Genomic DNA, 27,415 nt, shown 5'->3' with positions numbered 1-27,415 from the left:
GCTTATTAATGACCGCCATTTCACGTGTGGGTCCCTGCCACTCCCTGCCCCCCTTTGAAGCAGGTGTGCAGGGTTACTGCCCTGGGAACTGCAGGGCAGCAGTGGACATGGGGCTGGTTGGAGGCAGGGCAGGGGCTGACTGGAGGTAGGGTCTAGCTGCAGGCAGGGCAAGGGGTGCAGGGCTGGCTGTAGACAGGGGTGTGTGGGGTGTGCTGGCTTCAGGCAGGGCCGCAGGGGGATGCAGCAGGGATTGAGAGAGCTGGAGACAGAGGAGTGCAGAACTGGCTGGCTTCAGGCAGGGGAATGCAGCGGGGTTGGCTGGAGACAGGGCAGGGGGTTTGAGGCTGGGTGTGGGCAGGGTGTGCAGGGCTGGTGCGGGCAGAGGTGTGTGGGGGTTGGCTGGCTTTGGGCAGGGCCACAGGGGTGTGTGGCAGGGGGTGGCTGGAGACAGGGCAGGGGGTTTGGCAGGGGCTGGCTGTGGGCACGGACTGCAGAGCTGGCTGGGGGGTAGGGCAGGGGGTGCAGCAGAGGCAGCTGGAGCCCTGGCCCTTTAAATAGCCCCCAAGCCTCCTGCTATCCCAGGGCTCTGGGGGTTATTTAAAGGGCCCGGGGCTCCCCTGCTTCTACCCCACCCCGGACCTTTTAAATAGCCACGGGAGCCCTGGAGAATACATGGCGGTGGCAGGGCTCCCGCGGCTATTTAAAGGACGTGGTGGCAGAGGCAGCTGTAGCCCTGACCCTTTAAATAGCCCCTGGATCCCCCCACTATCCTAGGGCTTTGGGGGCTATTTAAAGGGCCCGGAGCTCCAGCCGGGAGACCCCGCGGGGCAGCTTGCCGCGCTCCGGCCGGGGCTTCCAGCCAGGAGAGCGGGGCCGCAGGGCAGCTGGCCGGGCTCCGGCCGGGAGAGCGGGGTCGCGGGGCAGCTGGCCGGGGCTCCGGCCGGGAGAGCGGGGTCGCGGGGCAGCTGGCCGGGGCTCTGGCCGGGAGAGCGAGGCCGTGGGGCAGCTGGCCGGGGCTCTGGCCAGGAGAGCAGGGCAGCTGGCCAGGGCTCCGGCCGGGAGAGCGGGCTGCGGGGCAGTTGGCCAGGGCTCTGGCCGGGAGAGCGGGGCAGCTGGCCGGGGCTCCGGCCGGGGCTCTGGCTGGGAGAGCGGGGCTGCGGGGCAGCTTGCTGCACTCCCCACGGTGCTTTGGTCAGGGGAGCGGGGCCATGGAAGACCCCAGAGCAGACCTTAGCAGTGTAAGTAAAAAAAATTTAAAAGGCGCCTAAGGCGCGGGGCCCTCTTAGGCACCGGGCCCGATTCCTGGGAAACCGCTGAATTGGCCTAAAGCCGGCCCTGCTGCAGGGCGGCTTGCCACGCTCCGGCCGGGAGAGCGGGGGGGGAGGGCTGCAGGGCGGCTAGCCACACTCCAGCCGGGGCTCCGGCCAGGAGAGCGGAGGGGAGAGCTGCAGGGCGGCTTGCCGCGCTCCGGCAGGGGCTCCAGCTGGGAGAGTGGGGCTACTTGCCACGCTCCGGCTGGGGCTCTGGCTCTCGGCGCGGGGCCTGATTCCTGGAAATCAGCTGAATCAGCCTAAAGCTGGCCCTGCCTAGAGAGGTGAGTTTGTGACCAGCCATGAGGATGTGCCAGGAGCAGCAGGTAGATGCCAGGAGACTGGTATTTGGGTATAATCGTAGACACTGAGGTTCGGCCTGGGGAGCTCGTCTGAAGGCATTGGCGCTGCAGCCAGCAGCAGCCAAAGGGAATATGAATGCAGTAGAAATTGCTTTGCTACGTCTCCTGGCCTAGCGGGGGATGGAGCAAAGCAGGAGCAGGCGAGCATCAGCGAGCCTTCAGAGTCACTTCCACCGGGAAATGATCACTCACGGCCAGGGTCTGGACACAAAGGGGAGAAATCACAGACCCTAAGTTGTGGGGCTGCTCAGCAGGCATCAGATACAGCTTGTCCATGACTTTGTGTCATGGCTCCTGTTGTCACATGGAACCTGGCACTTCCGGAGGTGCAGCAGGAGGCAGAATGGGTTAATGGCAGAGCATCTGTCTAGATCTCTTCTGTGCCCTGATACTGACTCATTGCATGGCCTTGGGCAAATCATCCAACCGCTCCAGGCCTCAGTTTCCCCCATCACAGGGCTCTCCCAGGGTCAGTCAATTAATATTAATGAGGTGGTCTGAGATCCTCCTATGCAAGGCGACTCATCAAATGCAGGGGTCCCGTCAGCTTCCTGCCTTTGGGGAGGAGAGCGCCCTGCATGGTTTTAGATCAGCTCTCAGGCGGCATTCCCAGCAGGAGTGTGAGCGCAAACCAGGGGATGCCCGGCCTGCGCTCACCCCACGGACATCGAGGCCAGCGGCACGTGCCGAACAGGAGGCCAATGCCAGAATGAGCCAAGGCTCCCCCAGCTCCTCCCTCGAGCTCAGAGCCCTTTACGGAGGGGAAACTGAGGTATGGAGTGGTGAGGAGAACTGGCCACGCAATTCAAGCCTAAGGTTTAACCCTCTCCTGCCCTGTGCCTTGGGGAGTCTTTCAGACCAGTGCAAAGAATATGTAAAATGCTTCCAGGCTGAGCTGGCCTGGAGCGTGTCACTGTCACTTCACACAACCATTCTAACCAGCCACACAAGGGGAAGGTCCTGGGCTGTCCGGCCCTTGGCCTCTCAACGCCTGTTCCTGCGCCCTAGCCACTGGGAAACGCTGCCTACACAGTATCCCCAAGAGCACTGCCGTCTACACACATGCAAAACACAGCCACAGACCCCAGGGGAGCTGGCCTCCCGAGGGGCTGAATGGTTCTGTGCCGTGAGCCCCCTCTGTGGTGGCATCCAATCAGGTAAGAGCACAGGACGCATGTGCTGCAGTGGATGGCACTGCTGAGAGGAGAGCCAAGACCTCAGTGTAATTCACCCTCTAATTCCCCAGCGCTGTGAAAGGAGCAGCTGGAGTCTCCTCTCTCACCTACACCCAGAGGCGCTAACTTTTATTTTTCCCAAGGGGTGCTTCACTCCTGCTCTGCCCCGAAGCCCTGCCCCCATTCCACCCCTTCCCCCAAGACCCCGCCTTCACTTCACCTCTTCCTGCTCCCACACCACCCCTGCTCCGAGGCCCCCACCTGCCTGCCGCTCTCTGCTCTCCCCCAGCCACCAAACAGCTGTTTGGCTGCACTGCATATCAGCTGTTTAAAGGCATCTCCATCAGCTGCTTCGCAGTGCCCTGGATTAGTTGATTGGGGGCACTGCCGAACAGCTGTGGTTGGTGGGTGCTGAGCACCCACTATTTTTTTTTCCATGGGTGGTCCAGCCCTGGAGCACCCATGCAGTTGGCGCCTATGGCTATACCAGTTTATTGCTGGTCAGCCAAGAACAATGGTTACCCCACTGAGAGAGCAGGATCAGGCCTGGGGTTTTAACCAATGGCAGGGGCTAACTGCAGGTATGGGAAGATTATACACAATGTCCATAAGAAAATGGCTACTAGCAACCACCAGCTGGGGCGGCGCGAGCTGTACAGCATAGAGCCAGCAGGGCCGTCCAAGTGGAAATGCTGTATCCTGGCCAGGAGGTGATGTAACTATATCTGGGGCCCATCATCCTGCCCTTTGGGCAGTCAGTGATGCCACAGCCAAATGCATGTGAAAGGCTGTCCTGTAGATCCTCCGCTCTTACCCTGCCCCAGCTCTCACTCTGCACAAGGTGCAGGACAATGGAGAATCAGGCCTCCAGCCTCGTCTACACCCACAAGCGGTGCCCCTTTTGGTCCCTAGTGTGGATGGAGTTAGACTGGTCTAAAGTGCTTACCCCGGATAGCTCTTCCCATATGGAAGGGGAATAAGCTATCCAGCCCCTTTATATGGTATAACTGCCTCCACACAAGTTCCTGCCCCTATAATTACAGCAGTAAAAAATCACACTCCAAACCCACAGTTATAGCAGGACAACACCTGTGTATAGAGCAGGCCTTAGTGTAGCTGAGCTGGACTAGCCTTTAACTCTGGGAGACTCACCGCAAAGCTGGGTGCAGTGATCTCTGAGCCTGGCCCCAGTCCTGACCAGCTGTCGCTGTCCCCTGGCTAGCTAGCAGCTGTTGTCCCCGCTCACAGCTAGCTGCTCTGCGAGTACGCAGGCAGGTTGCCAGCTTCACTTACATCCTCACGCTGCAGGTGGAAAGTCTCCTGGAAGTTGTTGACCTTGGCAGATCTGGCCACCATACCACGCTGCAGCTCAGAGCCACTCACCACGATCCTGTGACACGCCACAAGGGACTAGGGTTAAACACTGCACTTCTCCGGCAGCTGGGCTTCAGAGTCACACCCTGCAGGGAATGCCCTCGCCTGCCCCAGAGCCAGGCTGGAGCCCAGGGCTAGCGATGGCAGCACTGCTGGTGAGGTTCCTCACCAGCTTCCTTGAGTCGTGGAGCCAGGGAGAGTGCTGGGGGGAGCTGACAGGGTGGCCTGGTTTGTGCAGTCCTGGGGGGGATCCCTCTCCCCAGTAGCTAGATCCCCGAGAGCAACCCCAGGCTCTCAGCCAGCTCCATCTGGTACAGGACCTGCACTCAGTGGAGGCAAGTGACAGCTGAATGTGGGGAAGTGAAATTGGCAAAAACCACCATGTGCAGGGCCAAGTTCCAGCAACACCTGATTCAGAACCTTCTGGAGAGAGCGGGGCTGCCTATTGCACCTGGGTGTGTGGGGAGCACATGCCCACAGCACAGCACAGGGCAATCAGGGTTAATGAGAGTCCTGGCTGGGCTACAGACAGTCTCTCTCGTCTGGGGTCTGTGCCAGAGGAGTGGTTTTCCACAGCTGAGGTGGTCTCTGAGTATTCCCAGATGTGGTCCTATGAGTGATGGCCTTCTGTGCTAGGGCACTACCCACCTGCAGCCCTCTCCTTGTCGCTTTTCATCCCCTCCCCGTTATTTCCTATCCCCAGGGCTGGCACTGGCTGTGCTGGGCTGTCTTGGGGCTGCTGTCATTCTTATATCTGATGCACTGTGGCATGCATGCGGTACCCTCCTGCCATGGTGCTGCATTGCTGAGGGGCTGGCTGCCCTAGGGACTGAAACCCACTACTGACTGGTGGAACAGGCACAGCCTGGGCAGCGGCAGCACAGGCTCCCATGACACCCCACTGCCCATCTGCCTCAGCACTGGCCCAACCCCCAAGGGCTGACGGAGACCCCCTCAAGCCATATAGCCCCGGGGCTTCTTGGTACAGCTGCCAGGCTCAGGCCCAGTAGCAGCACTAGGGATGATGATCAGCAGCAGCAGCTCTCCTCACTGGTCGTAGGCGCAGTTTGTGTACAACACGGTGGTGTCTGCACTGTCCGGGATGAACCACTGGAAGGCGCAGGCGGATGGAAGGCCAGTCCTGAGGCCCGACATAGGAGCAGTCGGCGTTGAAGTCTCCCAGGAAGATGATGTTCTGCCAAGGAAGTGCCAGGTCAGTGAGAGGGGGCCCAGCCAGGCCAGCCCCCACACCTAGCACACATTCAAGGCAAGAACCTCACGCACGGCAGCCTCCCCGAGCCCTTCGCTCTGGAGTGTCTCAGGCAGCCCTGCCAGTGCCACGAGCTGAGGTCTCGCTGACTAACCACTGCTCTCCTTGGCTGTATGTGTCTTTGTGGCTAAGGCAGGGGGAAGAGCTGACACAGGGTGGTCTGGGGCTCTGTCACTCCCTCTTGCCATTCTGCTGGTTCTTTCTCTGCACAGGGGGGTTGTCTTCTCTGGGGCTGGGGTCATGAGGCTTTTCTTCCGCTCAGCTACATGTGAGGTCCTGACACTGCAATGACCTTAGCCTACGGGGCTGACACTTCATCTGCAGAGCAGCGGCAGCACAGGCAGGGCCCTCCACGTCTCCTGCTGATGTACTCAGCCCAACCCCGGAGACAGCAGCTCTGGGGAGGGAGCGCAGTGCAAGTGCCTGGGCTCTGGTGCCAAGACCACCCCTAGGGTGACATGCGGTGTGCACCTCCCTGGCTCAATGTCATCAGGGAACAGCTGGCTTTGGTCACCACTGCCCTGGGCCCAATTTCAGCAGGTGAAAGGGCCTATGGTCCATTCCTGATTGCTCAAGGCGTCGGCACACTGGGCCCGTGCTCTCCGGGCTGAGCAGCAGAACCCATCGATTTAGCTGGAAGCAGGTCCAGGATCCTCATTTGCCATCCGTGTGATGAGACCCTGGCAGGGAGTGGGAAGGAGCCCACATCTCCCCACCCTTGGGCACTCTGCCCACAGTGGGGTTGGAGCTGAGCGAACAGCGACCATGGGAAGGCAAGGGTCCCAGAGGGGTTGTGTGCTGGGGAGGGGTGTGGCTCTGAGGCCTACAGCTGAAGGGGTTGGGGGCAGCGCAGATGGGCCTCTCTGCTCCACAGCTTTGTTTGACACAGATCAGCATGTGGATATGGACAAAGAGGGATTCGCTTTACCAGAGGCAAACCCTACTGGTTAGCTCCAGAGCTCAGTGCTCAGCCACAGCAAGTGGTGTGCAGCAGGCCTGGCTGCTCCCTCCAACCGTTCCTGGTAACCTGCACTGGCCCAGGCAGACAGAGCAGCTGGAGGGGCTCTGGGCAGGAAGTGGGAGGGACGGCATGAGTAATAGACTAGCTAGGATCTTCCACAGCCAAGTCAGCTGACGTCCCATTCAGGCAGCAGCAGCCTCAGACAAGACAAGCGAGGGAGGGAACACCAGTGAGTTCATTCACACGGCAGGTGCTGGGTTTGCGCCCAGCTACATCTGCTTACGTCAGTCCCCCAGTTGTCGATGACATCTAAGTAGACATCGTAGAGGGCATCAATCTCTGCACAGCCTTGCTGGGGGGTGTATGCAGGGGCACCAGCACAAACTCCTGCACCGCTGCAGAGACACAAGTTACACAGACAGCCATTTTCTGTGTGCACGCAGAGCCATCACCCATCACTATCTATGCTATCTCTCTCTCTCTCTCACACATAAACACATCTGGGACTGTTCCACTCTGGCGTTCCCAAGACCATGCTCTCCGTGTGGACACTTCCCCTCCCCCTCAGAATCAGGCAGGACTGGGACTTGAACCCAGGTCTCCCATTACTCGTGCTCGCTCTATTGTCTCTTGGCAGTTCCTACAGTGCTAGCAACTCCAGTCAGCTGCACTAGCCTCCCCTGGTCTCTCTGCACCTGGGCGCTGCCTTCCTGGGTCAGCATCACCCGCAAAGGTGCTCCTGGTTGGCTTTGTGCTGAAGCAGCAGCTGTCAAAGAAAGCTACAGAGCAAGGGGTTAGTTGCCAGTGAAGCCTCTAGGCTGGGCTCCCACTGGCCAGGACTGTCGCTGCTTCTCTCCCAGCTGCTCTGAGGAGTTCAGCCCCCATGAGAATAGGCTGCTGTGGGGTTTGTACGTTAGTGCAAGCCACCCTTCCCCTCCCTCGTGACCAAGCCGTACCCCAAGGAGCAAAGGGATCGTGGGCTGGAGAAGGGGTGGGTATACTCACAGCCCCATGACCCCCAGCTGAGCTCTGGGTCCCAGCTGCACCTGGCTCTACAGTGAGCTGAACTCATCTCCAGCTGCTGAACCCCAGCCAAGGCAAGCACTCCCCAAGCCAGCATCCAGACCCACACCCATTGGGGACTGCAGGTCTTGAACCTTGGTCCACAGGGCGCTTCCACACCAGTGAGCGCCAAGCCACCACCCACAGACCTGCTAAATGGGATCTACCTGCTAAGGGCGGCTTTCCCTGCCATATCTGCCTCTGCGACCTGCTAATGAGCTCCTGGTAACCTGGCCCTGCCTGACCCAGACCTCAGTTTGCCCTCTGGCCTGTTGCAGACTTTGACTTCCTGGTATCAGACTGGCTCTGACGCCCAATGCCGCTCCAACCACTAGGTCAGGCTGCCTACATACCAGTCAGAATGAGTCCCCAGGCCCGGATCCAGCCCCACGCTCCCCCTATTTGGATCGAGGCCTGTCTCTGAGTTGAAGCATCATTCCCAAAGACTTTGCCGAACTCTCCATGGTAATGTTTCTTGTTCCCTGGAGGGAGGGATCAGCGTGTGGGGGAGCAGGGGCTTCTCTAGCTAGCTGCGGGATGGTCTGGGGTGCTGCTTCTCCCAGTGCCACGGGGCAGAGAGATTCCTGGGCCCTGCTTACCTGTGTAGGGGGAAGAAAACTTCACGATGAAGGGCTCCCTGCTGAAGGTGTCGCTCCGCAGGGCTCACAGCCGTCATCATAGTAGTAACTGTTCACCACCGACACCACACCCGTCCTACCAGGACGAGAGATGGAATGACCACACACAATCAGGTGGCTCCACTCTGGGGTGGGCCCTGATGCACCCAGGGTAGGGTGGCCAGTGCCTGGTTTTCTGTTGGAAAGTCCAGTCGAAAAGGGGACCTGATAGGATCCAGCCAGATCTACTGACCAGACATCCAATGTCCAGTTACTGCAGGCCTGATAGGCGCCAAGTCATCACCCACATCAGCCCTATTTAGCCAGGGCCGCCTCCTACCTGCATCACATGGCTGCAGCTCCAAGCACCAGCAAAGCAGGTGAGTCCCTCCTGACCTGGGTAGAGGGGAGGGAGGGGAAAAGCAGTTAGTGACAGGAGGGAAGGTGGAAAAGGAGTGGACGGGGCAGGGCATCAGGGGAAAGAGGTGTGGAAGGGGCAGAGCCTTGGGGAAGAGGCATGGCAGAGGTGGGGCCTCAGGGGAAGAGGTGGGGCAGGATGTGGCCTCAGGGGAAGGGACGGGGCGGGGGAGGTTCCAGTTTTTAAATATTATCAAATAGGCAACCCTAGCCCAGGCGCCTGCATGCAGAGAGCAGCAGTGGCTGGGCAGGAGACTCAAGACCGTGGGGGATGCTTTGGACATCACCTGAGGTGAAATCACCTAGTACTGTCTCTAGCTCTGGCTGTTTGCTGGATCCTTACCTGTAGACAGAGAGGTACTGCTCCTTGTAGGAGTTCCGGCCCAGGGGCTCGCTGACCACATAGCTGTATGGCTGCAGATGTGCCCTAGAGTAGGGGCAGCAGAGAAGCCGGCAGTGAGGTCCGTGCTGGAGCAGGGAGGGCCGTGCACATATCCAGCACATCTCCCTGATCTGCACCCTCTCCCACTGTTCCCGTCTCACCCCCAGCCGATCTCCCAGCCAGCACAGGAGTGACCCTGCCTGCTTTACGGCTGAGACATCTCTCTCCAGGCAGACCCCTTGCCACTCTGTTCTAGGAAGCCAAGCTTGGAGGAGGGGGGTGCCTCAGGGAGCATCGTTCCCCTGGGGCCCCTTCAATATGTAGGCTGGCTTGACATGAGTAATTGGACATGGGTGAGGCCTTATTTCTTGGGAGACAGGATTAGGGAGGTAAGTGGAGCAGCAGGCTGGAAACAGACTGTCTGTGCTAGCTAAGATAAGGGGGGATCCTCAGGGAACCACTGACAATGGACAAGATAATAATGGATAAGCGAAGCTTGGAAGGTGAGCTGAGGCAAAGAGAATTATGTGCAAGGACAGTGCATGCTGTACAAGAACTGGGTTCCGCAAAGGGAGACGCTCATCCCCAAACAGGGGATGCAATGGCATGTATACATGTCTATAAAAAAGAGGGTGGCCGGTCACTTTGGATGGGTGGTACCGGTATGCCCTATCCTCACCCCTTCCACTTGAGTCTGATCAACTCAGCGTAGCTTCACCGTAGGCTCAATGTAGTGATCTGAGTGACAGGAATGGAGTTGAACTGAGTTCTTGGGAAGCTGAGTGGAAGAGGTCTTGTGGGAATCCCTCCGCCACGGAGGTCCTGAACGCCTGTGACTTCCTCCACGTCAGGGACAGCTGCAGGTCCAACCACCACCAACAGAGTCAGACCTCACTGGTGTCATGTCACCCCTGGCCTGAGGCTGTAGATCTGTCCACTGCACTTCCCAAGCCCATTCCAGCCCTCTCCACCCCTTTGACAAGCTTCTCCTGAGGGGCTGGTGGCCCTTGTCCCCAATTCACACCCATAGGGTAGGGTTCAGTTCTGACCTTACACCGGTTTCACACTGGATGGCCTCCATCGGCTGTCATGGAGTTACACCTCATTTATTCCTGAGTACATGAGATCAGAATCAGTGTATACAGTCACTTTGGACTGGTGTAAACGGCTGCACCATGCCCTGCTCTGTATCTGCACCTTGCTGATGTCCTCAGGGAGTTCTGTGCTCCTCTGTTTGTGCTGTCTTTTGTATACAAGATTATTGCCCTGAAATGTGCCACCCTGGTACCACTGTACCCCATATCATGCTCGCTTTGTGAGAATGGCGGCGTGTGGCACCAGGCAGGGATGCCCCGCGCCCCTTCTCATGCATGTGCCTTTTGGTGGTTAAAAGCTCCAGAGGTCCATGAGGGTGTCTGTGATGTGGCATTCGCCCCAGACTGGCCAGTAAGGGATTAATAGAGCCCTAGGGAGGCTGCATGAAAAGCTGCCAATAGAGAGGGGCTGTGAGGAGTGGCCAATCAGGGACTGGGAAGGCCCATATAAAAGACTGAGCAGGGTCAGTAGCTGGCTGGAACTTGGGGGGGGGGGGACCTGTGTCTGGAGGTGGCTGCAATCTGGTAGCACCTTGGACAAAGTACTGCAGGTAGGATCCTGGGGAGAAGAGGAGGAGCTCTGGATAGGCTGCTGAGACTGAGGAAGGAGCGGTGGCTGCAGGGAAGTGGCCCAGGGAAATGCAGTGATAGTAGAGGCAAAGGAATACAGTAAGTGACTGTGGTTTGGAGGGTTCCTGAGCTGGGACCCAGAGCAGTGGGTGGGCCTGAATCCCCCACTCACCACTGGGGAAGTGGCAGGACTATTGAGGAGGTAAACCTCCCCTGGGAGGGAAGAACCCAGATAGTGATATGGCTGGAGGGCTGAGCCATGAAGAGGATGCTGCAGTGCTTGATGCTGCAAGAGGGTTGCAGGTGGACTGTGGCTGAAGTGAAGGGGTGCAGACTGTGGGATGGGGTTGTTGGCCTTGAGCTAATCTCCAGAGTGACCAGGAAGAGGTGCTGGACCAGCGGTGAGTGATGCTCCCCATGACACTGTCACTGAGTCAATTATGCCAGAACTACCTGCAGAGCCACAGCTCCAGCACTCCCTTCATCTAAGCTTCTGTGGGCAGCAACGGAGCATTCCCTGTGTGGCTGGGCTGGGTCCTGCACCTGAAGGGGCCTTGTTTATACCTGCTCTAAAACACTCCAGACCACAGCAATGTTTTAGGCTCCTTCCACTCCCTTCCATGTAGGTTGGAAAGCACCTGTTGAGCTGGTCTATCAGTTCCTGACAGCACTCCCATCAGAGTCATGGACCTCCTGCACCATGGCGATGTCTATGTCTGCATGATCTGGGGGAAACACGAAGTGCCGTGCTGTGAAGCTGAGCCTGGTGTTAGGCACTGCACATGCAGCCTGCATCCCTCGCCTTTCTCCCCAGCTTCCCTTAGAGATGCACAAACACTGGGAAAATTTTTGAGAACATTCTGCAAAATCCCAGGCTGCAGCCAGCCACCAGAAGGGTGGTGTCCCCAGGGCTGACATGCCCCTTCACCACCAGCTGAGCTGGGTATTTAACCTCCTCTTCTGCAATGCATGAGCTAGGGGGAAGGAGGTGAGCCCTGGGCGAGTTAGATGGGAAAGCGGAGGAGAACAGGATGAAATGGCAGCTTTCAGACTGCTGCTGTTCCAGGAGGGTTGAAATCAGCCAGCAGGATCCCAACACAGCAGTGATTGTAGAGGATGAGTTTTACTGCCATAGGGAATGGCTGCCAGAGTTACCCTCTGTCTGTCTTTAAAACACTGGGATCTGAAGTGGTGACAGATATAGATAATGGTCCCATCTGTGGGTCTAAACTTTTGGTGAACTTTGGGAAGCCAAAACACACCCAGACTGGCCGTCTCTGCATAATCCTTTCTGAACCCTTTATCGAACAAAGCACTGACCTGCAAACTACTCATGACACCCCCTTTCTCAAGTAGCCATTAGCCTTTATCGCTATGCATTTACTTGTTAAACGTGCTTTCCTGTAAAATCTTGATTGATTATGCATGACCATTATCTTTTGTTAATCACTTTGTTTACTTCTGTGTATAAATATTGATGCTCACCCCTAATAAAGGCGCCACACTTATTCTAAAGCTTTTGGGATAGTGTGAGCCCGTTGATCAAACGCATGTGGTGTCTGGTCTCTGACAGAATTGTGTGCCCATACCAACTCCGCACGAACTCGGGTGCTGGAGAGGTGAGTGAGGACCTTGCATTATTACCTAACAATTTGGGGGCTCGTCCGGGATTCCTTCTGGTGCGGTACCTCTGTCCAGTGGTCAGACCACTCATATATGAATTGGCAAGGCGCCACAGGAGATTTCTCCCAGCCAATTCAATATTGAGGGGTCGTGTATTGACAGCAGGGTAAACGCCAGTTGGAGGGCTCCTGTCAGACACCATGGGTCAAGGGACTAGCGTGCCTCTTGAGAGTCCGTTGGGGATTGTAAATAAGTATGGAACGAAGGGAAACTCCCAGTACAGACAGGAATGTCTAGGAAGAAATTGTACAACACTATGTGTAAGGAATTGGACTGGTATACCGCGGTATTGGCCGACCCGGAGATGAGTGGGCCTTCGTATGGCTCTTTCGAACAGGCTGCCTTAAGAGGAGTAAAGAGCCAGATCGAAAAAGACCATCCGGACAGTTATGTTTACTGGTTTTGTTGGGACACAGCAGCAGAGCTGTGGAATCTTTAAAATTATGGCAGTCAGGTACTCTCCCGAGAGTGACCCCCTCCAGGTTATTTCGATGAAGGGTGTAGACCACGGCGTGTTTTGACTCGTCAGCTGGTCCCCTCTGCACCTGCCCTATTCCTCCGCAGGGGGACTCTCTCCTTGTAGCAGAGGGGAATCTGCAGGATACCAGATTGGAATTTTCTGCAGAAGGATGAGGAGAAATGGAGAGGGCAAACCTCGGGAGGAGTAGTTACTAGGCTAATGTCCAAGCAGGTACGGCAGGGTGCTGCCCCCCGCTGAGGATAGCTCAGAGGATGTCTCCGTCAAATCTCTTGCGAGTAATAAATGTATAGTTAGAGAGATGCCTTTACAGGTGCACGATCAACCTTATATGGGCAAGATGGACGGTTTACAACATGCTAGTATTGTGGAATATAAAGGATGGCTAGAATGGGACTTGAAAGAATGGGGACAGTTGTCAGAATAACGGGTCCTTTTGGGGAAAATCCCCGAAAGATCATAGAACTTCTAGAAAGCTTGTTTTTAAGTTATAATCCTACTTATACGGATGTGGATCAGTTGTTAAGTAGAGTTTTGACCGGAGAGGAACGTAGTAGATTGTGGATGGCAGAAAGGACATGGGGAGATAGCAATGCAGTTAATCTTACTTGGATGGATAGGCGGGATCTGGCCGCTGGCTGGAATCCCCTAGACTGGACTCAGCCAAGGCTGACTCAGCTGCGAGCAGATAGAGAGCGATTGTTAGAGAGACTCAAGGAAATGGCTCGCCGCTCGCCTAATCAGGCTAAGTTCATGCAGATTCGGCAGGAATCTGATGAGCCACCCAGAAAGTTCTGGTCGAGGCTATTGGAGGGGGCCCGAATGTTCACTCAGATGGATCCTGAGAGAGAAGCAGACCACCCTACTCTTATTTCATTTTTTGTGAATCAGTCGGTGCCCCCTGTAAGGGATTACTTCTTAAAGTTTCGCCCTGGTTGGGGAGGTGAGTCAGTCACTTCAGTGTTGGACGTAGCTGATTTTGCCTGGGAGAAAGAAAGGGAAAGTAGTAAAAAGAAAGAGAAAAAGGAAGAATATAAGCTGATGGCTTTAGCTTTTCACGGCGGTGTTCGAGGCAGTGGCCGTGGCAGGGGATTCCAGGGTGCTCGGGGAAGAGGGTCCTGGCGACCCCAGCCATCAGGAAATTGTTTTCAGTGCGGACAGCCTGGTCACTTTAAACGTGAATGCCCCTGGGGACGCCCAGAGGGTCTGGTTGCATCCGCAGATGCTTACACAAGTGAGGAATACACCCCTGCACCACCAGCTCAGCCCATTCCCCAGGCCTGGATCAACTACGGGAAACAGCAGCAGCCGCAGCAAACTCAGCCTCCTCAATAACGGTACCCCGGGGGCGAAGGCAAACAATGTGATGGTCTTATTTCCTTAATGTCTTTAGCCAGCTCCTTTCTCACTTTCTCCCCTCCCAGCAAAGAGCCTCGTTTAACCCTTTCAGTCCAGGGACTGCCTGTCTCTTTCCTCATTGATACTGGGGCTACTTTCTCTCTTTTAAATCATGCCCCCTCTCCCTGGCTATCCTCTGAGGTTAAAACTGTGACTGGGGTGGAGGGCAACCCACAGTCTCTGGAACTCACTTTGCCTTTGAATGTTGTTTATGCTGATAAATGTTTTCCTCACCGTTTTCTTTTTTCCCCAGCTTGTCCGATCCCTTTGATGGGCCGGGATTTACTCTGTAAGCTTGAGGCTACTTTAACCTGCACTCCTGAAGGGGTAGGATTATTGATAACAGTGTTAGGAGATTCGGCCCCTACTCAGGGTAATTGGGAAACACCCCCCTCTCTCTCCCCTGACCTCACTGACTTGCCTTCAACCCTCTGGGGAATTTCTGACACTGATATTGGCCTGCTCCTTTCGGCAGAACCCGTAAGGATTCAGGTGAAGCCTTCCTTAACCCCCCCGTCAGTCCCTCAATACCCCCTGTCGCTGGAAGCCCGGAGGGCATCCGCCCCATTATCGAGGGATTCATTGCACAAAAGCTAGTCCGCCCTCAGCGCACTCCCTGTAACACCCCTATACTGCCTGTCAAAAAGCCTCCTAAAAAGGACGGAGACCCTGTTCGTTGGCGCTTTGTACAGGATCTACGAGTTGTTAATCAGTATGTGGTCCCTCTTCATGCAGTAGTTCCTGACCCAGCTACTATCATCAGCCAAATCCCCTGGGATGCTGAGTGGTTCACTGTTATTGACTTAAATCAGCTTTTTTCAGCATTCCTGTGCACCCAGACTCTCAGTATCTCTTTGGTTTCACCTGGGAGGGACAAAGTTATGTCTGGCAACGACTTCCTCAAGGCTACAGAGACAGCCCCACGATTTTCAGCCAGTGCCTCCGCCACGACTTGGAAGGTTTCACCAGTCCGCAGGGATCCACATTGGTCCTATACGTAGATGACATCCTATTAGGTAATCGCGAAGAAGCTGCCCTCCGCATCGATGGTAAGGCACTTTTATTATACCTACACACCAGAGGCCACAAGGTAGACCCTAAAAAGATTCAGTGGGTCTCACAGAAGGTCCGATATCTGGGCTTCCTGTTAACCCCAGAGGGAAGACAGATGGACCCAGCCTGCATAAAGACTATTCAAAACTGCCCTCTACCGAACACCAAGAAACAACTTCGAGGTTTCTTAGGATTAATTGGCTTCTGTCGCCCCTGGTTGCCATCCTGCGGGGAGTTAAGCAAACCGCTCCACCGACTCACTGCTAACCTTGCTCCTGACCCTTTGCAGTGGTCCCCGGACACTATTAAGCCTTTCAGTTACTCAAGGACAGTGTGGCCTCCTCCATGTCTCTCCGCCCCCCAATTACAGCAAACCCTTTCACCTTTTTGTCCACGAGAGGGGCGGAATTGCTAGTGGTGTCCTTTCCCAGCTGAGCGGGCCCCACCATTTCCCGCTTGCTTTTTACTCTCAGCAAATCGACCCTGTCGCTCAGGGAACCCCATCCTGCACCCGGACTCTGGCAGCAGCTGCCCTGCTGATCACAAAGGCAAAGAGCCTAACCCTGGTCATTTTACCACGGTTTGGACCTCTCATGCCTTGTCGCCCTTCTGCGTAGGGCACAACCCAAGTCTTTTCGGCCCCTCGTCAGCAACAGCTAAATGCCGAACTCTTAGAAAGACACTAACCTAATTTTTGAAAGGTGTGGACCCCTTAATCCAGCTACCTTGCTTCCTGACCTGCCAGTCCTCCAGGATCAGCATGACTGTGTGGAAGTAGTTTCCAGCATCTTACAGATAAGGGACAACCTGTTTGACGTGCCACTGGACAATCCCGATTGCATCCTCTTCTCGGACGGAAGCTCCTTCTATGTTGATGGCAAGCGTTTCACAGGTTATGCTGTCACCTCTGAATGGGACATTCAAGAGGCCGCCTCACTGCCAGGCAACTGGGGAGCCCAAGCCGCTGAACTCTATGCCCTGGCCCGAGCTTGCCAGTTGGCCGCTGGTAAGACCGTTACCATTTTTACTGATAGCAAATATGCTTTTGGAGTTGTGCATTGTCATATCCACCTCTGGAAGTTTCGAGGTTTCCAGACAGTTGCCGGTAAACCCATTCAGCACCTCCCCCTCATCCACAAGCTTTTGGACGCCCTCCAAAAACCCTCTGTCCTGGCTGTAGTTCACTGCCGGGCCCATACTAAAGATAGTAGCCCTGTTACCGTGGGAATGCCCTGGCTGACGCCTCCGCCAAGAAGGCTGCCACCTTACCTTTAGCCATGCCCACATTGGCTATTGCAACCTCCTCCTTTACTCCACCGCACCCCGTACCAGTACCCGCTGCTGAACTACAATCGTGGGAGAGCCTCGGGGCCACTCTGGTCAAAGGGACCTGGCTTATGCCAGATGGCCGAGCCTGCCTCCCTCGCTCCACATACCCCGTGGCAGTTCGCTGGCACCATGATAAAGGGGGTCACTACGGCACGCACGCCCTCGTGGACACTATCGCTCGCTTTTGGTATGCTCCAGGCATTCACCCTATTGCCTATCAATAGTGAAATGCAGCACATGTCAGCGTAATGGACCTGCTCCGCCTCTTAACAAAATTAAGGGTGGAAGACCTCCGCCTGCTGCTCCATTTCAACATCTTCAAATTGACTTTGCAGATATGCCAAAGGCTTTTGGGAAAAAGCACCTCCTTGTTTTGGTTTGCTCTCTGACTTCCTGGGTCGAAGCTTTTCCTACTGCTAATTGTACTGCTGCCACAGTGGCGAAGATTCTCCTTAGAGACATTGTACCCCGTTTTGGCATCCCTCTTGTGCTCGACTCAGATCGCGGACCTCACTTTACTGGTCATGTCCTTGGCCGTTTAGAACAAGGACTGGGCATTTCACACTCCTTTCATACACCCTACCACCCCCAGTCTAGCGGGAAAGTAAGTTGAGTATGAATAGGGAACTTAAGTTTACATTGGCTAAATACTGTCAGGAAACAGGATTAAAGTGGCCTCAGGTACTTCCCTTGGTCCTGTTTCACCTTCGTACTCGCCCAACCCGCGCATTGGGATTATCCCCCTTTGAACTGCTCTATGGACACCCCCCTTTCAAAGGCGGGGCGCTGCCACGTGCTGATATTTCACTATTGGGAGGGGATCATATGACCGCGTGTCAGTTTCTCTCCCTACAGGCTCGCCTCCGTACCCTTTGGAAAGCCTCGCAGTTTTCCCAGACCGTGCCGCTGGAGGAACAAATCCACCCGTTCCAACCAGGGGACTTCGTCTGGGCCGAAAAGTTCGTTCGTGACGACACCCTCCAGCCAAGGTTTACTGGACCCCACCAGGTTCTTTTGACAACCCAGACTGCAGTGTTCCTGGAAGGACGCAAATCTTGGATCCACCACTCCCACGTCAAGCCAGCCGTAGTGGACCACAGTGACGGACCAGCAGCTCTTGTCACCACTGAGGACACTGCCTTCGACCAGTGGACCAGCTTACCTCTCTCAGACATTAGACTTAAATTGACTCGAAAAAAACGAGAGGACCCGTTATTCTGACAACTGTATGTTTTTTTTTATGCTTTTTTAGTTTATTTTCTGCTTATGAAGATAATGCTTTTATTAGATATTCCCACGAGGTTAAAACTCGTATTTTAGGAAATAGAAGTGATTGCTGGGTATGTACTCATTTCCAGTAAATGCAGCACAGGGACTCCCCTTCACACCCATTCCCCTAACCACTGCTAATATGACTTGGATGCCACCGACTAGAATAAAAGATCCAGTCCAACCCAATCTTACATGGGACAAAACAGGAGTGCTAATTAACAAATACAGGGTAACCAATCAAACAGGATCACTGTGTTTTGTTAAAGAAAAAGGGTCAGCTTTTGTGGGAACAAGTAAATGCAACATTATTTTAATGGCACCGCCTTTAGTAAAAATCTTGGCTTCAAGCCTTGCGCATCCCACTTATCCCATATGTGGATCCCTCACCCCGATCCAACCTTTTCAACTTTTTCATGGAGGGGCAGGTTTTCAGAGTCAGTTTTTAAAAAGCCCTGCTCAGATCTCGAGGGTGTCCAACTAATTGTTAAAGGATACACAATTGCCTTCTACAACTGCTCAAGCAGTACTACACTGCCCTTTGAGGACAACACTACCAAATTGTGCCTCTGCAGTTCACACAACGACCCCTCTGCGTTACCAGGGGAACAGTGGTACAACGGGCGGGGGTTACCTCCTACTTTGAGAAATGGAATACCCAAAACGCATTATATGGAACATACTGGGTGTGCGGGCCCAAGGCTTATTATTTTCTCTCCCCTGATTGGGCAGGTCATGTTATTTGGCATGGCTAGCACCGCCTTCTCGCATCTCCCTCACTCCCCTCATTTTCCCCACGTTCGTAACATCCGTGAAACTGACAGAGATATTAATCTCCGTGATGGTTTGTCCTGGCAGCGGGTGGGCTGGTCACACTAGCTTGAAGGGTGCTATCATCCGTCTACAGGGACTATTAGAATCTTTGACCAATGAAACTGCAACCCTATTTAAAAATCAGGCCGGGGAAATGTCCCAGCTGCGCCAGTTAGCTTTGCAAAACAGAATGGCTTTAGATATGATGTTAGCAGCCCAGGGAGGAACTTGCACCCTCATAAATGAAGAATGCTGTGTTTTTGTAAATGACACCTACTCTGACACTTTTCAACGTACCAAACACCTAAGGGAAATGGCTAAAACTACTCCTCTGGCCAGCCACCTTACGATTGGTGGGGAGCCTTATGGAATTGGCTGCCCGGACTTGGGTGGGTTAAAAACCTCTTGGTGGGTGTTGTTGGGGCCATAGTAGTCCTTATAATACTATGTTGCTGTATTCAGTGTGTCCCCTCCCTCATAAACTCATGTAAATCAGTTTTCTTTTCCCACTTCAGCTAAAAGCCTTACTCTCTTCGAATTGGCCCAGGCTGAAATTGCCAAGCAGCCCTTGAGATCTTGAAATAGGGTGTAGCTTTTTGATTAATAGTTATCTCAAAGCTACAAATGGAGGAATGTTGGGTCTAAACTTTTGGTGAACTTTGGGAAGCCAAAACACACCCAGACTGGCCGTCTCTGCATAATCCTTTCTGAACCCTTTATCGAACAAAGCACTGACCTGCAAACTACTCATGACACCCCCTTTCTCAAGTAGCCATTAGCCTTTATCTCTATGCATTTACTTGTTAAACTTGCTTTTCCTGTAAAATCTTGATTGATTATGCATGACCATTATTTGTTAATCACTTTGTTTACTTCTGTGTATAAATATTGATGCTCACCCCTAATAAAGGCGCCACACTTATTCTAAAGCTTTTGGGATAGTGTGAGCCCGTTGATCAACGCATTGGTGTCTGGTCTCTGACAGAATTGTGTGCCCATACCAACTCCGCACGAACTCGGGTGCTGGAGAGGTGAGTGAGGACTTGCATTATTACCTAACACATCTAGCCCAGTATCCTGGTGCCAGATGCTTCAGAGGGAATGAACAGAACAGTAATTATTGAGTGATCCATCCCAGTTTCTGGCAGTCATCAGCCACATGGTCCCCTATAACACTGAAGTGAAACCAACGTCCCAGAGAGATAGCTATGTAAGCAGGGGAATTATCCTGCTATTGTAGGGATCTTTCCTGGCTTATACACAACCCTGGTGAAATGGGCTAGCAAAAGGATCTGAGTCTTTGCTCCCATTTCCTTTACCCAGAGGCCTGCCTGACCTCAAGGGCTCCCTTCCCCCTCTCCTATGTGTCAGAGTCCTCGTAACCCCAACAAGGCTGGGCCCAGGATTCCTGGTGGTCTCAACCCCCCAACATTGTCGTGGTCACTTAGGACAGGTGCTAGTATGTTCCCCACTCTGGGGTGCTCTCTTTGCACTGGATGCTTCCCTGACCCACTGATCATTGCATACAGATCAAAGCAAATACAGTTTATTAAACAGCAATCAATTATAAGGGAAAAAATGGGAAAGGTTAGAGGAAAAGATGTCACCCTGTTCTGTAGCACGGGGACATCACAAGCAGCATCTCTGGAATGTAAGGAAAGTTCAGTCTGTTCCTCACAAGTCCCAGGCCGCCTCCTCAAGCCCTGGCTGTGCTGCAGGGACGCTGCGGGTTGGACACTTGCTCTGGCGGTGACCACACACCCTCAGGCTTTAGGTGGCAGGACCCTTCTTCCCAGCATTGCCCCCATCCCGTTGGGGTTACGATCCCCCCTCCAAATGTGGCATGCAGGGCCTCTTGGCTGGGGGCATCTCCATGAGCTGGCCCCACTGCCCAGGGTCCTCATCACTCTCTCCAGCTGCTCACCACACTCAGCTCTGGACTGCTCCAGCTCCACTCTGCCTCAGCACTGCTGGTGCTCTGCCTCCAGCTCCCTGGGCTGCTTCTCTGGCTATGTGGCTGCAGCCCTGCTGCCAGCACAGGTCTGCTTTGTGGGCTGGTTCTGTAACTCTGCTCCCAGCACTGACCTGCTTCCTGGGCTGTTTCTCTGGCCGCTGTGGCTGGCACGGCTCTGCTCCCCAGCTCAGTTTGGGCCCCTGCTTTCTCCTTAACTCGGCTCCACTCTGTCTAACCCAGGCAATTCCAGCTCACATAGAAAATGGGATTCCCCTGATTGACAGGGCAGGCAGGCTAATCAGGCTGACCTGGAGCACTGGCCTCTCCCCATTGTTCCTGGGGACTGTCAGTCTCAGGCTTCTGATTTCCCATTGACCCTTCCCAGTTCTTTTGGTACTGGGAGCTAGCCAACCAAAACACTGCCACTAAGTTTTAGTAAGGGGACAACAGTCCCCTTACATAGGGTGACCAGATAGCAAATGTGAAAAAACAGCACAGGAGGTGGGGGGCAATAGGTGCCTATATAAGAAAGTCCCCAAAAATGGGACTGTCCCTATAAAAATGGGACATCTGGTCACCCTACCCTTACAGCTAGATCGATCGATCTATTTATCTATCTAGGATCTTGGTTTCCCTTCTCAGTGTTATAGGGGACTGTGTGGCTGATGACTGCCAGAAACGGGAGGACCACTCAGTAATTACCCTGTTTTCTTCATTCCCTCTGAAGCATCTAGCACCAGCTGCTGTTGGAAGAGATGGACCCATTAGTCTGATCCAGAATGGCCATTCTTTTGTTCTGATAGACCATCTATGCCCATACATAACCATCCATTGATCTATCACCACCTCACTTGGACCCTGGTTTCACTTCTCAGTGTTATGGGGCACAGTGTGGCTGGAAAGTGTCTCCCCACAGGGGTTCCTGGGCAGGGCTCAGATAGGCTGTCTCCACTTGTAACCAAGAGGTCTAGGGCATAACCACCATGGAGGAGCCACTAACCAGCTTTACCATTTCTTAGCCAATCATGCTGGAGTAAGCAGAAAAACAACCCAGCACTTGGCCCTTCATTGCTGCCCTTTTAGTTGGGTTTCTAAGTAGCCTTCAGCCCAAGTGATAGCATACTCTTGTCATGGAGTGTGGGGGAGTCCGGTCCTGCACCCCTCTTCCTGGGACCCACAGTGACTCTCAGCCAGCCAGTAAAACAGAAGGTTTATTGGACAACAGGAATGCAGGTTACAGCAGAGCTTGCAGGCACAGTCAGGACCCCTCAATCGAGTCCTTCTGGAGTTTCAGGGTGCTTGGGTCCAGCATAGGATCCCCTGAATTCCCCTCACCCAGCCCACAACCGAAACTGAACTGCCCCTCCTCCAGCCGGCAGATTCCTTTGTCCAGCTTCCCGGGCCAAAGTGCTAACCCTCTCCTCCCTACCTGGCTCAGGTTACAGGCTTAAAGATCCTGTCCCTCACCTAAAGACATCCTCGGCTCTCCCATCCCCCACACAGACAGCCCCTACTCCATCACAACTCTCCAGGCCCAAAGAGAAAACACTTCTGAGAGCCCCTGGACCAGCTGTTTGATAGAATCCTGGGCACCCCCAGCTCCCAAGAACTGCTGGTATGTGGGACCTCCCCCCAAACCCCCAGCACTCAAGTTCACGATGATGCCTGCAATGGTCTCATTGGACAGCTTGCAGTCTCCAAAACTCCTGATGTTGAACGTGCAGATTCTCAGGGTGGCAGCTGTGCGCAGCAGGTAGGCCAGGGACAGCAAGGCCAGCGCTGGCCTCATGGCCCCCATCCTGCAGGGAGGAAGGGAAGCAAAGCCTCAAGGGATCGACAGAGAGTTAGTTACGGTAGAACTGCGTCGCCGCCCCCAGTCCCTGTGTCATGCAGTGATGTTACCTGGCACAGGTAACAATCTTGAAAGCAGCCCCTGAGATTCCCCCTTCCTTGGAGTTCACCCTCACTGACATTCACCCTTGAGACTCCCTGGATTCATCTTCCCAACATCACTCAGCCAGAGAGAAAGGCTCGATTGTTTGGCAGAGGGATGGGGGAGGGAAGGGAAGTGCAGGCTGATGGTGCAGGATGCTTCCCTGGGGGCTCATATTTCTGTGCAGTTCTCAGTTCACCTGTGCCATTGGATTAACACAGGGCCATTCCCTGAGCATCCCACACAGGTGAAATGTCCATGAAATTCATGAAACCAATCCTGATGTACCAACTCCAGTAAACCCAGCCATACCCCCCAGCACCCTATGCCAGCACTGTCACTTCCACCTACACAGTTGTCATGGGAATGATTCTCCATGCTCCCATTAAAATATCTCACATGCTCATTCAAAGGTCATTGTTTTTGACACCTCCATAAGAGAGCTCCCTCCCTGTGCACCCTTCCATCCAGACAATTGTGTGGTACCTTTGGTAGAAGATCATCACTGTTTTGCCACCACCTTATGTTGGCCCTTTGATTGGTGTCCCAAGACACTAGATGGTACATGTGGTTCTTACACATAAAGGCTGAAGTCTTGGCTCCACTGAATCAATGGGAATTTTGCTATTGACTTTGATGGGGCTAGATTTCACCAGGTCTTTGTAAATATAAGAGAGATGCTATGTGCACTTTTCTAGTCTCTTTATTCAGGCCATGCCTAGGCTACAGGTGCTACAATGACACAGCCGAAGTGCTGCAGCTGTGCTACTGTAGTGGAGCAGCTTCCTACAGTGACAGAAGGGGTTTTCCCATCACTGTAGGAAATCTTCCTCTCTGTGCAGCAGTAGCTAGGGTGACAGAAGAATTCTTCTGTTGACCTAGCCATGTCTACACCTGGGATTGGGTCATCACAGCTGTAGCATTCAGATGTGAATTTCACCCCCACTCCCTCCGAGTGCTGTAGGCATACCGACCTAACTTTTCAGTACAAAACTTCCACTGAAGTAAGGAGGTCAGGATCAGGGCCTATAGGGAAGTACTATAATCCAGAAAACACATCTCCCCAACGACTGTTAATTGGCTAGTTTACCCCAGCTGAAGATTTGGCCTTAGAATACTGTCTGGTGGAGAAAAATCTGATCTCCAGAAAATTAGTTGGAACAGCTGAAGTCTACAGCTGTAAGAAGGAAATGAAAGTGCAATTTACCTTTGATGTTGCTCCGTATGCCCCACAGAGAGCAGAAGTTCCCTGGCCCCTATTTATGAAAGTTTGTGAAGTCCTGACTTTGCCAAGGGGGGGATTCCACTGTTTGCTCACGGCCTGGTATAGGCTCCATATGGTCACTTTCAGGAAAGCAAAGGTTTGCTCATTGAAAAAATAGCTCTTCCTATCGGAGTTGTTAACGATATCTCCAGCCATGGGGTCCAACATAACTCTAGGAAAGGATGCTAATCAATAGCAACAGCCCTTGTGGTGGCAGAGAAAAACTTGAAAACACAAACCCAGAAGGCTCAAAAATCACAACGTCAATAGAAAGAACCCAGCATTGATTATTCTTTACAAATCTCATGAATAAATAATAATCTCATGAGATTTTGGGGCCTGACATATGATTTTTGAATGTGTAGGATTGGCAACATCCCCCCAGTCTGAATGAGCCAGCCTTCCTTCCCAATGCCCTGTTAAAGGCAGACAAGTGCAGTATGTCAATCATTACCACATTGGTTCAACTATTATCGAAAATGTTGTTGTCACTTCCCAAATATAACAGTATAAAAAGTGGGTTGCTTGGTTTAAACCAGAGATACAGAGTGAAACCAGCTCCATGGTACTTTGTGGCTGGGAGCAAACCAAGTCCATGTTCATGTAAAAGAATTTTAATGTCTGAGGGGCGGTAAGACACACAGAGAGGTGCACACTTCTTCCGAGTAGCGTCTGGGGAGAGAAGCAGTTGCGCTGGGGGTTTTCAACACAGACCTGAAACCCTCAACTAGAGCTTCATTTGGGAAAGCCTGATGCTGCCATGGATACCTCTTGATGCCCCTAAACCCCAACCAACAACAAAGGAAATTAAATGTATATATATAACACATCTTACCCAAGCAGAGCTTTAACTCTGAGGAGGGAGAAGAGCCAGAGACTCCATAAAATCCAATAGGGTCTTCACTATTCTGTGGAAGATAAAGGCAGGATAAGACACATACTCATTTGTTTTCCCTTGTGAGAAGCATTAATAGGAACTATGTTCATACTGTTACTAAAATAAACTAGGAGAGTCTATCCCAACTCGGAACATTCCCATCTCCTCCCAGGTTATACCCCACTCCAGCAGGGAAATCCTGGCCCCACTGAAGAACTCACTGGGAGTTCTGGCAGCTATTGAGCAGACTTGGGCTTGCCAGATGTTCCAGGGACAGGAAGAGGCAGCTGGCGAGGGGTTGTTCATTCCTTTCAGCTCCTACACAGAACTCAGGGGGCAGGCACCCATCTGATCTACCGCACCCTTCTCAAGGGGCTCAATCTCCTCAGTCTCCTCCTATGCCTGCAGACCTAGAGCCCAACCCTTCAGGATTGTTCTGGAGTCTCCAGGAATTAAAGATTAATCTTTACTTAAAGGCTACCTCATGTGATGAAATCTTCATGAATACAGCCAACTCAAATTGGCAACTCTAGGCTGCTTACTCTCCAGTCCCTAGCCAGGACCCTTCAACCTCCCCAGTTGCTACTTTCCAGAGGAGGGATGAATCTTTAGCCCCAAATGCCTCTTTGAGTGGCACTGTCAACTTGTCAACTAGGGAGACCTCAGTCTTTATGGCCTTTTTATAAATCTTCCCCCCTGAGATGGTGGTCAGGAAAGAACTCATCTCATGGAGGATGTGTCCATCCCCTCCCCCCCGGCCCTGCCCACCCAGCCTCATTTCCTAGGCTCTGAGTAGTGGCAGGACCTGATTCTCCTTTCTCTCTGTGCTCTCATGCACATCAATGTGAGTGGGAGCAGAGCAAGGCCCAGAGCCTCCCCAGGTGGTGCAGCTCTCCACAGCCCCACCACCTCGGGCGTGGGAGATGTCTCCATAGCTGGACCATCCCCAAGCTTGCGGAATCTCTGAGGGCAGCAGCTGTGGAGGCTTGTCTGGGCTGGGTAGGTTATGCAACATGATGGAACTCATCTCCCCTAGGCTCTGCATGTCGCTGCTCTGCTCTGCTCTGCTCCCAGCCCTGCCACATTACAGCTGTCCCCGTGTTGCCTCTCCTTTGGTCACTTGAGTGCCGCTCTGACTGGAACAGCTGCTTTTATTTACATCCCTTTATCTGCCAAGCAGGGCCGGTGCAAGGATATTTTGCACCCTAGGCGAAACTTCCATCTTGCGCCCCCCTCGCCCCCCCCATCACGCTTTAAGTTTAGCAAATTTAGAAACAAGTTCCTCCAAGTCAATGCTGTGAGCAATGTCATGTTCTAGTGACAAGGTAGATAGCCCAACAAGTCTTTGTTGCAACATTGATGTTCGCATGTATGTTTTTATCAACTCGAGCTTTGAGAAGCTTCGCTCGCCACTGGCCACAGAAACTGGGAGAGTCAAGAGGATGCAAAGAGCAATAACTGTGTTAGGGACGCTATTTGTCAGCTGGGGGTCAGGGCTGTGGGGAGGATAGGGTCAGGGGGTTTCCAGCTCAGAGAGACTGGGCTCAGAGCTGGGGGTCAGGGCTGTGGGGGGGATGGGGTGAAGGGGTTTCCAGTTCAGAGGGACTAGGCTCGGAGCTGGGGGTCAGGGCTGTGGGGAGGATGGGGTCAGGGGAGTTCCAGCTCAGAGGGACTGGGCTTGGAGCTGGGGGTCAGGGCTGGGGGGGATGGGGTGAGCGGGTTTCCAGCTCGGACTGGGCTTGGAGCTGGGGGTCAGGGCTGTGGGGGGATGGGGTGAGGGGGTTTCCAGCTCAGAGGGACTGGGCTCAGAGCTGGGGGTCAGGGTTGTGGAGGGGTGTGTGAGGGGGTTTCCAACTCAGAGGGACTGGGCTCGGAGTTGGGGGTCAGGGCTGTGGGGGGATGGAGTCGAGGGGGTTTCCAGTTCAGAGGGACTGGTCTCAGAGGGGGTCAGGGCTGTAGAGGGGATGGGGTCGAGGGGGTTTCCAGCTCAGAGGGACTGGGCTCGGAGCTGGGGGTCATGGCTTGGGGGGGATGAGGTCGAGGGGGTTTCCAGCTCAGAGGGACTGGGCTTGGAGCTGGGGGTCAGGGCTGTGGGGGGGATGGGGTCGAGGGGGCTTCCAGCTCAGAGGGACTGGGCTCGGAGCTGGGGGTCAGGGCTGTGGGGGGGATGGGGTCAGGTGGGTGCCTAGGGGCACTGGGGCAGCTCAGCTCTGCAGGCTGCTGTTCTCTCCAGCCATCCAGGCACAAGGGGAGCAGCAGCAGGGACCAGCCAAGGACCAAGGGGGCAGGAGCACAGGCACCTGAGGCCAAGCTGTGGGGAAGCACTTGCTTACCTTGCCCAACGCATGAGCATTGCGGTCCTCTTTCTTCCTCCACTCCACCAGACCACGGCTGAGGCTCTTTTCTTCTCCTGCCCCTCGCTGGGGCTGACGTGGAGGCTGAGCCAGGAGGCAGCCCCCGCTTTCCTCCAGAAGCCCTTGTGTCGCACCGTCGCAGGGCTCCTACCACGTGCGCTAAGCACAGCTGTGCAGCTCTGCCCAGCCGCCGGCGCCCCCGCCGGCAACGAGAAAAATGGCACAGACTGGAGCCCCTGCTCTGGGAGGGAGATGGATTCTGAGCTTCTGCCTGCAGCCCAGGGATTCCCCTGGGTCAGCGCGCCGCAGGCAGCCCGAACCTCTGGGCTGCCGCGGCGGCGCCCTGACCCAGGGGACCCCTGGGCTGCCGGCTGCAGCGGCGGCGCCCTGACCCAGGGGACCCCTGGGTTGCTGGC

At 54.2% G+C, this 27,415-nt stretch overlaps 1 protein-coding gene across 1 annotated transcript; it reads right to left on the bottom strand.

The window, feature by feature from the left end:
• Positions 1 to 1,819: 1,819 nt before the first annotated feature.
• Positions 1,820 to 22,360, bottom strand: LOC115659107 (deoxyribonuclease-1-like). Its single transcript, XM_030578907.1, is given in 13 exon segments — positions 1,820 to 1,873; positions 4,141 to 4,237; positions 5,273 to 5,338; positions 5,340 to 5,416; positions 6,736 to 6,797; positions 6,800 to 6,847; positions 8,114 to 8,167; positions 8,170 to 8,228; positions 8,892 to 8,975; positions 11,233 to 11,254; positions 11,257 to 11,304; positions 18,362 to 18,373; positions 22,219 to 22,360. Coding segments are annotated over 13 exon segments (825 nt in total).
• Between the last annotated feature and the right edge of the window lie 5,055 nt (positions 22,361 to 27,415).

Source organism: Gopherus evgoodei, chromosome 10 (genome assembly GCF_007399415.2).
Source record: "Gopherus evgoodei ecotype Sinaloan lineage chromosome 10, rGopEvg1_v1.p, whole genome shotgun sequence".
NCBI classification, from domain to species: Eukaryota; Metazoa; Chordata; order Testudines; family Testudinidae; genus Gopherus; species Gopherus evgoodei.
Note: the sequence above shows the minus strand (reverse complement) of the source record. Positions and strands in the feature narration are given on the sequence as shown.